The sequence below is a fragment of the Carassius gibelio genome, chromosome A12 (genome assembly GCF_023724105.1).
Source record: "Carassius gibelio isolate Cgi1373 ecotype wild population from Czech Republic chromosome A12, carGib1.2-hapl.c, whole genome shotgun sequence".
Taxonomy (NCBI): Eukaryota; Metazoa; Chordata; class Actinopteri; order Cypriniformes; family Cyprinidae; genus Carassius; species Carassius gibelio.
The window spans coordinates 17334895-17346821 of NC_068382.1; the positions used below are offsets into that span (position 1 = coordinate 17334895).

At 38.9% G+C, this 11927-nt stretch overlaps 1 protein-coding gene across 6 annotated transcripts; it reads left to right on the forward strand.

Moving 5' to 3' along the window:
• The first annotated feature begins 2661 nt into the window (after positions 1-2661).
• On the forward strand, positions 2662-11904 carry LOC128025342 (endoplasmic reticulum membrane sensor NFE2L1). 6 transcript variants are annotated; one of them, XM_052611596.1, is made up of 6 exons: positions 2662-2887; positions 3776-4631; positions 5225-5452; positions 5619-5708; positions 5803-5961; positions 8473-11904. In XM_052611596.1, the coding sequence occupies exons 2-6, from the start codon at positions 4080-4082 to the stop codon at positions 9838-9840; spliced, it is 2397 nt and encodes a 798-aa protein (XP_052467556.1). In that variant the 5' UTR covers positions 2662-2887; positions 3776-4079; the 3' UTR covers positions 9841-11904. The 6 variants fall into 6 exon arrangements, with proteins under 6 accessions (XP_052467556.1, XP_052467560.1, XP_052467555.1 ...); XM_052611600.1 differs by having other exon boundaries at positions 2692-2744; XM_052611595.1 differs by having other exon boundaries at positions 2694-3443.
• Positions 11905-11927: the final 23 nt, after the last annotated feature.

An 11927-nucleotide genomic window follows, 5' to 3' on the forward strand; every position in this document is an offset into this window, starting at 1 on the left:
TAGATGCAATCTAACGGCGGATCTTCACAACAACAGGAAATCCTCTGCAAACCATTTACCATGGTAACCCTAGTTTCCGCCAAAATACCCTAGTTACTGCTTTTAAATCTTGATAACTATAGTTTATATAAAGTCTTTCAAACTGTTTTTTTATTGATTGCACTGGAATCCAATTTATAGTTTTATTGTAGTAACAGTAACTGCAGAAATTATGGTATGTCGGAAACTATGGTTACCGAGGTAAATATTTATAAGGGGCGCTCTTTTAACTCATGTTTCCCGTTCATTAGATATGTTAAATATTGTATATGCGCTCATAAACTACTGTCTTATTTACACACTTAGAGTATTTAGTCTGACAATTGAGAAAATTAGATTCGTCATGCAGTTTTAAGGAAGGATTCGAGGAGATGTGATTCTTACCCTGTTTGTAGGAAATCCTTTATTATGTTGTATTAATTTCAAGAGCAAAACTATTTTCGTTCCTGAACTTTGTTTTGTTAAATGTGACAATTTCAGGATCAGGTCAATTAAAGCTTTCTGCTTATAGGAAACCTTCCAGTCCCACTTGGATGTTTCTTCACATTAGTTTTCAAAGTAAATGTGAATACATTGATTAATAAGGTGATGGAAAAAACAGTGACACTTTTTAGGTTAAATTTAGTCACACAGTCTCATTTCCAAGTATCACAGAGTTTTATAGCATAAAGACATTCTCTGAAATGAAACTCCTGGTGATTCCAGCTAACCCGTTGCTTCATCACTTCTCTATACAGCTGGGCTCGTCAACCATAACTCCTTCGAGGACAGCCAGAAACCTAGGAGTTGTGATGGATCATCAGTTAAGCTTCACTGACCACATTGCTACAACGACCCGGTCCTGCAGGTTTGCCTTATACAACATTAGGAAGATTAGACCCTTCCTGTCAGAGCAAGCAACCCAACTTCTTGTCCATGCTCTTGTTCTCTCCAGACTGGACTATTGTAACGCTCTCCTGGCGGGCCTTCCTGCATGTACTGTCAAGCCTCTGCAACAGATCCAGAATGCAGCAGCGAGGGTTGTCTTCAATGAGCAAAAAAAGCTCATGTTACTCCTCTCCTCATCAGGTTACACTAGCTACCAGTAGCCGCTCGCATCAAATTCAAGGTACTGATGCTGGCCTACAAGACGACCACTGGCACGGCAACAACTTACCTAAAGTCACTGGTTAAATCGTATGTGCCCTCCAGAAGTTTGCGCTCTGCAAGTGAACGACACCTTGTGGTGCCATCCCAAAGAAATTCAAAATCACTCTCACGGACCTTTTCCTGTACTGTGCCCAGCTGGTGGAATGACCTCCCAATCTCAATTCGTACAGCTGAGTCTTTACTCATTTTCAAGAAACATCTAAAGACTCATCTTTTTCGCCTGCACTTAACCAACTAACACCAGCACTTTTCCTTTTCTTGTCTTTTTCATTTAATAAAAAAATAAAAAATAAAAATATTACCTGGCTATGCGTTCTATACTAGACTGAGACTTGTCATGGCACTTGTATACTGTTGTTGTTCTCTTGTTGACCTGACTGCTTCTATTGTTCTCATTTGTACGTCGCTTTGGATAAAAGCGCCTGCTAAATAATTAAATGTAAATGTAAATGTAAATGAAATGTTTTCTAACTGATCCAGTGATAACTAAAAGCTTGACGTCTTGAATGGCAATAGTTTAATATTTACAGCCTACAAATATCATTTCCATTTTCAAGGTTTTTCTTCAGTAATCAATTGTTATGCTTTCATATTTTCTTCAGTAACTCCTGACTCATGTAGCATTTTTATGAACAACAGTTCTTTTTCCCAATCCCTTTCAAGGCTGACTGACGCAAGCATCTGACACAAAGAAGTATGTTTGATGTAGTTTTATATTAAACACCTTTAAAGTTCAAAATAGCTGTAATTCAAAATTTATCAAGTAAAAAAGATAATGTTATGAGGAGGGAAGTTACAATCTTGAACCCTGTTACAGAGAACAAGTGACCCCTGGTCTCTGTCAAACACGTTCAATGAGCGCCATCTAGTGTATTTCAACGCATTTGACAGTGAAGTGATATAATTTATTACTATAACTACAATTTACACTGCAACATAAGTCACATTTATCTGTTTGCTATTTTGTGTTCTTCATAATTTCTTTAATTTTTAAAAGTTGATGAGTCTATTTATTAAACGATTTGATGTGACAACTTAATGCAATGTAAGAAGTTACAAAATGTTTAAAAAATTTAAATATAGAATCAAGTCGGTGAGGTCAAAAAATGTAAAACTGAACGCCGTCAGCAGAAATGTAGCCTGGACTTTATGTGCCAATGGGAAATTTACTTTGATTAAAAAGTGTGACATTACTTTTTTTGTCATAAAGCATGATCCATTTATTATTCTTGGTATTAGAACATTTCTGGCCAGTGTTTTAGTGCTTTCTGTATGGTAGAATATTGCAAATTTGCCGATATTGTATTCCCACGGAGAGCATCAAGAAAGTGAAGAAAAATAAAGGCGGGACAACTAATAGAAGTTAAATAGACAGATACAAGTTTTTATGCTATTAAACAAAAGTTGCATTTACAAGTTTGTATACAACCGCGGATTTTGATGAATGATCTCATCCCGTATGTGCGCTAGAATATTCTACGCATGCGTAGTGGCAGCATGTTTCAGCGCCTCAGTTTCGGCCAAGTTGTCGGCAAGAGGAAATTCTGCAAGTCATGGTGGGCCATTCATAGCGATAGGGGAGTGATAACATATAGAGATCTAAGGGAATAAGTGTGTAGTTAGTTAGAAGTGACTGATGACAGTGGCTGTGTATGCATTTAGAGGCATTCGGAGTCATTTTTCAGTAAACTCCTCCTGAGTAAGTATGAAAACGTACTATTTAGATGCTATGCTAGCGGGCTAAGTTAGCTTTCGAAATTGCGAATATGGCAGTGTGTGTCAGTGCGGCTGTTGCAAATGCACAAGACAGCTTTGCTTGAACTGAAGGAACCGTTTTTAACAGTTGGGTTTAACCAATTGACAAAAACTGGGTATTTAATAAAGTTGTTATTATTAATTCAGTGTCCCCGGTAGAGCCTTGTCAGGGCCCGCCTCCTTATTGGCTGTAGCGCAGAGAAAAATGAGTGACAGGTATCTTAGCCAATCAGAGGCTGTTGCGCCACTTGTTGCTAACGGACTGCTCGGCTATGATAGCGGAAGTGTACGAGGTCAGTACTTCACAGTGCTTGGACAAGTAAATTGTTTTTATATGGGGTTTGAGTAGGAGGAGATGAATGTAGGCAGTGAATGAGATTAGGCCGAAGCTCAGTCACCGATCTGCAATTTATTGGTGGCGAATATGCGCGATTTTTTGCGTACTTTTGGTTATTAGAGGGTTACAGGGATGGATGGATCGAGGTGGGTGTGATTGTGAGGTGGGTGTATGTGGTGGGAGGTCATTAATGTTTAATATAACAGTCTCATAGTAATACAAAACTGTCACTATATTGTTATGATTAGGGTCTGTTGCAGACACTTTGATGTTCTTTTATAAATCTGGACGTATTAACGTTATTATTTTGAAAGTCAATTTATGTATTATACTAGGTTATGATGCAAACATTTTGATGTTCTTTAACTGATTAAGCTTTAATTGAAGTTTTGCAATTTACTTGCGAGTGGAAATGTATAATTTAATTGCTAATTATTATATAGTAATATTTTATATATATATATTATATATTTTTTTTCTTCTCTCTCTATGCAGGCTTGGTGAACTTTGAAAGTGCATGCTTACAAATATATAAGCTGGATATAATTTGGGTGGAAAAAAAACTTTCTTCAAAGACAACAAAAGAGGATTTATCTTACCTAGTTCTGCTTTATTAGAAGCACATGACTGTGAAAACAAAGCAAGCATCCTTTTTTCTTGTGTCTGCTTTTGATTTTTTTTATCGTACACAAGGCTGAACATTACCTTAAGTGGGTTTGACATTTGTTTGTGTGTAATTTTTAGTTTTTGCTTTTTAGTTCCTTTTTTAGGTTTTTCTTTTTTGTTCCTTTGCAAAGAAATGCTTTACTTGAAAAAGTACTTCACAGAGGGTCTTATTCAGTTCACTATCCTCCTGAGTCTAATTGGGGTACGGCTGGACTTGGACACTTATTTGAACAATCAGCTCCCCCCACTCCATGAGATCATCCTGGGCCCCAGTTCGGCCTACACCCAGACGCAGTTCCACAATCTCCGTAACACCCTGGACGGCTATGGCATCCATCCTAAAAGTGTGGACCTGGACCATTTTTTCGCCACTCGTCGGCTTCTGAACCAGGTGCACTCCCTGGATCATCTGCGTGTGCCCAGCACCGAGCTGAGTGCCTGGCTGGTGCATCGTGACCCTGAGAGTGTGGTTTCGGCAACCAGTCAGTCCGGCCCCAGCATTGCCCTGGACAATGGGGGCAGCCTGGAGGACGTGAACAACTCCGAAGCCTCGGCCATGAGAGGGGCTGGTGGTGCTTCTGAGACCAATTATAGCCTCAGCGGAGAGGACAGCCTGGGAGCCGTGGCCCCTGAGGACAGTCAGGAGCAAGGGGAAAGAGAGAGCAGCGACGACCTCTCCAAAGAGGTACAGTAGCTGTGTGTTTTTAGCTTAGCCTACTGTAATTAGATTGACATTGGTTCATATCTGATTTCCTTAAAGAGAGAACTGTGTTATGCTATTATATCTAGCCATTAGATTAAGCAAATTGCATAGTGACTACTGGCTATTAAGAGTGTTGTATGTGAGCTATTAGTATTCTTACTCTACATTATGAGCCTTACAATAGAGGCTGGACAGGGTGTGGTCTCATCGATAGAGCTATGTATCTCTTAAAAAAAACTAGGTAGTTGTGCTAATGTTAATATTTTTATGTTAATAGTAATGTTAATATTACATTTTCAAGCAATGTCACAGCTTGACATGTGGTAGAAATAGTACACTGAATCAAACAGAGATTGTAGTATCTTCAGTAGAGGTCACTAATAGAATATGTAGCTTTTCATATTTTTATAGCGAAGTGGTTCCTTTGTGATTTATTTTTTAATACATGCTTGGCACAATTAGCCAAGTAAGAGCTGAGCAATCCTTATCATGTCCCTCATTAATTAGAATTATCTAATGATGTTCTGTAATCTTAGACCTTTTATGACACTCCCCTTTAACGGATATATTTCTAGGACATTGACCTCATAGACATCCTTTGGAGGCAGGATATTGACCTTGGTGCTGGCCGAGAAGTATTTAACTATAGCAGTCGGCAGAAGGAGAGTGAGACTGATAAACCTAATGAAGAAAACGAAGAGGCAGGTGGAAGAGAGGAAAGCTGGAGAAATGGACTTAATCTCCAAGCAGTGCAGAGCCTAACTCATATTGATGGAGAGACAGGAGAGAGAATACCTACGGAGGTATGTGCTGTAATGTGCTAGGATTATATAGTGAGGTGTGAGGAGCACAGCAAGGTTTCGGTTAATAATGCTTTTAGATTATTCAAAAAAGGTGGTAAGCTGTGGATGTTATGTGATTTTAAGTCCACCTTGGAATTACATGGACATTTCTTGTTGTATTTTCTAGCTTACCAGTCTTGGTGCTCAGACTTCATTATCCCTGCAGGAATGTCTGAGGCTTCTGGAGGCCACCTTTCCATTTGGAGAAGAGCCAGAGGTAGCGACATTGAAATTCATGCTACATTACCAATTAAAACTTGAATTTTTTTTTTATTTGATTGTCATTTCATATAGTCTTTTTCTTTCTTTAGTTCCAGACCACTGGATCCACCTCACAGCTTAGAGCTCCAACTGAGGAGACGCCATCAACATCACAAGGGATCCCCCTACAAGCCCCTCTGTCTCAGTCTGATACACCACTAGACCTGGAGCAGCAGTGGCAGGACATAATGTCCATAATGGAACTGCAGGTTTGTGAATTTATTGCATTCAAAGTCAGTGAAGGGAATACACACACCTAATACTCTGCTCAGTGACAATGGTTATAATAAGTATCAAATTAAATATCATTTTAAAAGGATATTATCATTTTCCTTAAACCTTAAATTAGGGCTGAGCCGTATGGCTTAATAAATTATCACTATAATGTTTTTCATATCAGTTCATCTCTATATCTATCCAGATAAATAATTTTAAATTAAGATTTTTACTCCTAAGTGAAAGTTGTAGAAACCAAACCATTAATTATGGTTTTAAACTCCTCTTTATGGTCAGCGTATGACAAACTCTTCACGTTTTTTTTTTATTCTTTACACTTTTTTTCTTTAACAATATAAATATCTTAATAGAAAAAAAAATGTATTTCTTAGTTTCTGCCTGTTCTAATGAGTGATGATTGTTTCAAATCATGAAAAAGGTTTGTGTTGCCTGACTTTGATGACACTTATCTTCAGTACAGATTGTAGTGCAGGCTGCAATATTAAAGGTACAATTTGTAAGATTTTTGCAGTAAAATATAAACCACTAGGCTGGTGTTATATATTTTGTCCAGCTGTTTACTAACAATATCTCTAATGTTTTCAACTACTTGTAAATCTTGAGAAAAGTCCCATTCTAGACAGTGACACGTTAGTTACCCTTTGTTACCGCCTTTACTGACGTAGACACCACATGACAACAGTGTCATGGACAAATGCGGAAGTAGCTTAGCGACAAACTTCAACTAGAAAGAGATGCCGATCTCGCTTGTGTTTTACTCGACAGGTGAGTTGTTTTGATTTGTATCTTTACAGAAAACGTATGCTATTATAACGATCAACAAGATTAGTATTTCGGAGCGCCAAATGTGGGACGTCGTGTCTCTAGACCCGTGCGAGGACACGTCTGATCCATAGTCTGATCACGTCTTTGCATTGACTTTGTATGTGATCTACTTGCGCAAATCGTTGAACTCCCATTAAATCCATGATTTATCTTTCCGTCTGATTGATGGCCGTCAGCGATTGGGGAAAAGACAATACATCCCATCATTCCATGCTCCTCTTTAGCGTCATCAAATCACGCGATTGTTATTGTTTTGGTAATGCGCCCTCTTGTGGCAGGTCCTACAACCTGTACCTTTAGTATTATTATATATACTGTGTATCTTTTTTTGTTTTTACCTGGTTACTAGGTATCAGAATGGAAAACAGTAGTCTAAAAAAATTTGGTATGAATGCACAAATGCTATAGCTTAATAAATATATATAGTAATTATCTTCCATTACTCCTTTAATATTTATCTATATTAATAATATAATAATATTTAATATGAAAATTCCACATTTCTGCCAATACTTATTAATTACTACCAGTTAGTGTTACTGCAGTAAATCCATGCTCGATGGCGATTTGTAGATTGAACTGTATCATTGCGCACAGTGTTTATACTTTTTGTCAGTGCCATTTCATCTGGTTTTAAAGGGTCATTTCCCTTGATTTTTCTGACACGTCAATATACTTGTTGGGGACTGCCCCACTAATGCCGGTTCTTTGATGGTGTTAACCACTTCAGTACTCTGATCAGGGAGTCGGAGTCATCTAATGTCTTTCCACCATTTATTAAGGTGCAAGGTTTCACCATATACACACTAGAATGTATGCATTAAAGGTAGTTTCTGCAATTAACAATACAGTAAATAATTAAATGTCTAACAAATATTAGCATACTGTTCAAATAAAACAGCACATTTCAACATCATGGTGTGCAATATTGACAAAAGTTATATAAATTTGTTTTGGGAAATCTATATATTTTATAGTACAATATAGTTAATATTTTGCTGAGTGTGTATTTGTGCTTGTTTAGGCTTCTCATGGATCAATAAGTATGACACTAAAACCATCAGTAGGTAATTTTTTGCAAATCACTGACATATTAATGTGAATTAGAACAGGGTGATTATTTCTGAATGGAACACATGCCTCGTCTCTCTCTCAGTTTTGTCCCTCATCCTCACAGTCACACATAGTATGGCAGCACTGTAAGGTTATGTCTTGGGAATGTCTTTAAACTCTAATCAAAGAAATATCATACTTTATTATGTTGTCTTTTATTTAAGAACGACAGAAGTTGTGAAAAAAACTATGAAACCATGCGGGAGCTTGCACGCAGCTCGTTAATACTGAGCTCTGAGGGAGCAAACAAATCTAAATACTGAGAAAGTCGCCTTTAAAATTATCCAAATGAATTCTTAGCAATGCATATTACTAATCAAAAATTTAGTTTTTAGATGGTAAAGGGCGATTGTGGTTTTACAGAGGAGATGCTTTTTTCTGTCTTTTTTTCCACAAGGTGGAGCCCCCCATCCCCCCTCAATTTGAGTCCTGTTTATAAATTAATATATATCCAAGTCATTGTTTGAGTGATTGAATATATTGGATAATAGTCATGAGGATCACACCATTAAACTTAGTCTAACATTTAGTACCTCTTTTTATAGGACATGGAGGTGAACAGTACTGTGGTAAATGTTACCATGAATAATGACCCCAGTAACAACAATGCCAGCACCACCGACTCAGCCACAAGTTTTGGACTTCCACGGTCCACTCTCATTAACCAGGATGTCAGTCTCCACCAGGCTTCGCTTCCCAGCTGCAGCCAGGACTTTCCCCCATTGTTCAACCCCGAGTTGGATTCTACCATGGTACAGCGGCCTACCTTAGTCAGGCTTTCTTCTAGCAACTCCTCCAACATCAATTCAACCTTTGGAGCTACTAACTTGACCGGTCTCTTTCTCCCACCACCTCTAAACAGTACAACTAATCTAACCACCACTCCGGTGCTGCCAGATCCATTTTCCAGCCTGCTGGAAGAGTCTATGCTGGATGAAATTAGCCTGCTAGACCTTGCAATGGAAGAGGGTTTCAGCCAAGACCAGGCTTCTCAGCTCGAGGATGAGCTTGATTCAGACTCAGGTCTTTCACTGGACTCCAGCCATAGCCCAGCCTCTCCTAGCAACTCAGAGACATCCTGCTCATCAGCCGCATCATCTTCATCCACCTCTGCTACATTCTCAGAGGAAGGAGCTGTTGGCTACAGCACTGATTCAGAGGCGGCCACAGTAGAAGCAGAGGAAGGAGCCGTTGGGGGCTACCAACCGGAGTATAGCAAGCTGTGCCGCATGAGCTACCAAGATCCCTCTCAGTTCCATGGCATACCACAGTTGGAAAGTGTCAATCACAACCACACCTACAATCTACCACTGGCATCATCCTACTCTGAGCGCTCTCAAATGTCCACATCCTCCAGCAAGAAAGGCAGAGACAAGCAATTGCAGCAGACAAAGCTCCAGCCACCACAAGACTTCATTGACAGGCAGTCTAGCCGTGATGAACGTAGAGCGAGGGCCATGGACATCCCATTCTCCAATGAAAAGATCATTAACCTACCTGTCGAGGAGTTCAATGAGCTTCTGGCCAAGCACCATCTCAATGAGGACCAGCTCTCACTCATTCGTGACATCCGCCGCCGTGGAAAGAACAAAATGGCGGCACAAAACTGCCGTAAACGCAAATTAGACACCATCCTCAAGCTCGAGGAGGGCGTGCAAGACCTGCAACGTGAAAAGGCCCAGCTGCTGAAGGAGAAGATGGAATACTGTAAGTGCATCAGACAGACGAAGCAGAAAGTTCAGAGCCTTTCCCAGGAATTGTTCGCACAGCTGCGGGATGAGGAAGGCAGACCCTACTCGGCCAGCGAGTACTTTCTGCAGTACGGCACCGATGGCGTTCTCCTCATGCCTCGTAACATGACCACAGAACAAAGCAACAAGCCTGACAAGAAGCAGAAGGACAAAAAGAAGTGAGGAACTCCAACTGTTGCCCTTTTATTTTTCGCAAAGGCACTACCATACAAAGTATTTCGAAAGGCAAAGGACGCCTTTTTCTTTGAAACGATTCTAGCGAGGAGAAGAAAATTGCATCATTGATTACTCCTCCTGCATTGGGTTTTCTTTGTTCCTTTTTGGTTCAGAAGTTTTCTCCTGAAAGTGGCATTAAAGCAGACGTGCTGTATGTAGTACTGATTTCTCATTGATGTACAAAAAGATCAGAGCGAACAGGATACTTTCAGAAGCCAACTGAAAGAACTGTCAAGAACGTGAGGTCATGAGGGACACCAACCAAATGTTCTTAATTAAAAGAACTGTTTAGGAATGCTCCCAAAAAAAGTAGTCGATGACAATAATACACCATACTAAGATGACATTGACCATGAGGATGCAAACATTTTTACATATACAGCATTAGCCCATGCTGTGTGTTTGGATTTCAATGGTGGGTGAGGAAGTTCCAGCTGAGAGCTGGTAAAAAAAAAAGAGATTACTGAATGCTAGAAGTGAAGCCAAAAGAAACTACAGGCATGCCAATACTAACCAAAGGTTGTGTTGTGCTCTTGTCTTGTTCCAATAACTCCGTGGACCCAAATTCCTGTTTCACTAAAAAACAAAACAAAAGTTTTAGTCTTATTGGACTGCAAACTCACCTGATAAAATTTCCTGGAGAGTCAATGCCATTTGCCAAGGAACTAGGGACAGCAAAACAAATACCACTAAAGAGTGAGTTTAAATTTAGCTTTGGCTTGTTGAGAAGCATTGGAGGTACAGACTGAGGATGGAAACGCGATGCATTATTACTAATAAATCAGCTTCTGTGCCCTTTTCAACACTGTCAGTCAACACTGTAGTTTGCCTATAAGCTTTTTTCCTTTACTGCTGCAGAAAGGGTCTCTCAGGCCTTCCTGACAGCTTTTAATGTAACTCTCTTCCATGTGCATAAACTTTAATAAGTCATCAGACATGGACACCTGAATGGCATCAGTGCAATTTGTTCCTGAATCATGTGATTGAGTCCAGTGTGTCTTGGAATACAGGATTAATTGAAACGAGTCATTTGCTTTTAAAGTTCATAATGTTTAGCCTTTGTTACAGGTCAAAATGCTCTGTTGCTAGTGCAACTTAGTGGCTTTTGTCTGTTGCAGTGGAGGAACTTTAAGAGATGCTTTTGTTACAGTTGTACTGTCATTTGAAAAAGGAATAAAATTCTCACCAAAATATACAAATAGTAGAAGGAATAGGTCATTATTGCATTTAAACTACAACTTTTCATAAGCTGGGCCAGTGTCTTAGCTTTGATGTGACGTGAACCTGACTTTTTTTCTTTTACCCAATACACTACTTTTATTAAAAGTACCTTCATTCAATTGAGTGAAGCCATGAATGGACTCCTGGCAAATTAAAGCGGTTAAGCTTGTGCCAATAACCAACTGGATTGTGCTTTACTGCAGCCTGAGGATACAGCTGACCTTAAACGCTGACATATCGATGAATGAGTAAAAAAAAAAAAAAAAGTAAAACTGGTGTGAATGTCTAATTTACATGTTCATCTTCATCCACTTTTTGTCATTCTCTGTTGTTTTCATCTACACTGTTCATATAGCACCATGAGACACAGTCAGTGTCTGTTTTGGTGTGACATGAATAAATATGCAAGACATGATAGTTTTTTTTTTGTCTTAGAAATGGAAAAGAGACAATCTTTATGTTACTGGTTACAAATACTTTGTGTAGTTGGCGTAGAGATAATGAAAAAAGACGAGCGATTCATTCACTTAGATGACCCTTGAATCCCTGTTACAATGTCATAACTACTTGCCATTAAGCACTGCTGTTTTTGTTTGTCTTGTTCGGTTTGTAAATTATTTGTGTTCTGTATGTCTCCTGTCCTAATTGCTTGGTTCAGCCAGGCCTTTTTGCACCTTCTTTGAATTTGCCTGTTCAGAGTATTCCTATATGAATTATGTTGAGAGATTTGCTAGCAATCTGGAATTGTTCTTTTATTAATTATAATAAACATTTGTTTCATTTCCTTGATTTTCATTTATATATATATAATT

Excerpts from the sequence above, each read along its gene's own strand:
- LOC128025342 (XM_052611596.1), top strand. The coding sequence starts at position 4,080 with ATGCTTTACTTGAAAAAGTACTTCACAGAGGGTCTTATTCAGTTCACT. Across the intron at positions 5,709-5,802 it reads CATTTGGAGAAGAGCCAGAG|TTCCAGACCACTGGATCCAC; the intron begins GTAGCGACATTG and ends TTCTTTCTTTAG. Across the intron at positions 5,962-8,472 it reads TGTCCATAATGGAACTGCAG|GACATGGAGGTGAACAGTAC; the intron begins GTTTGTGAATTT and ends CTCTTTTTATAG.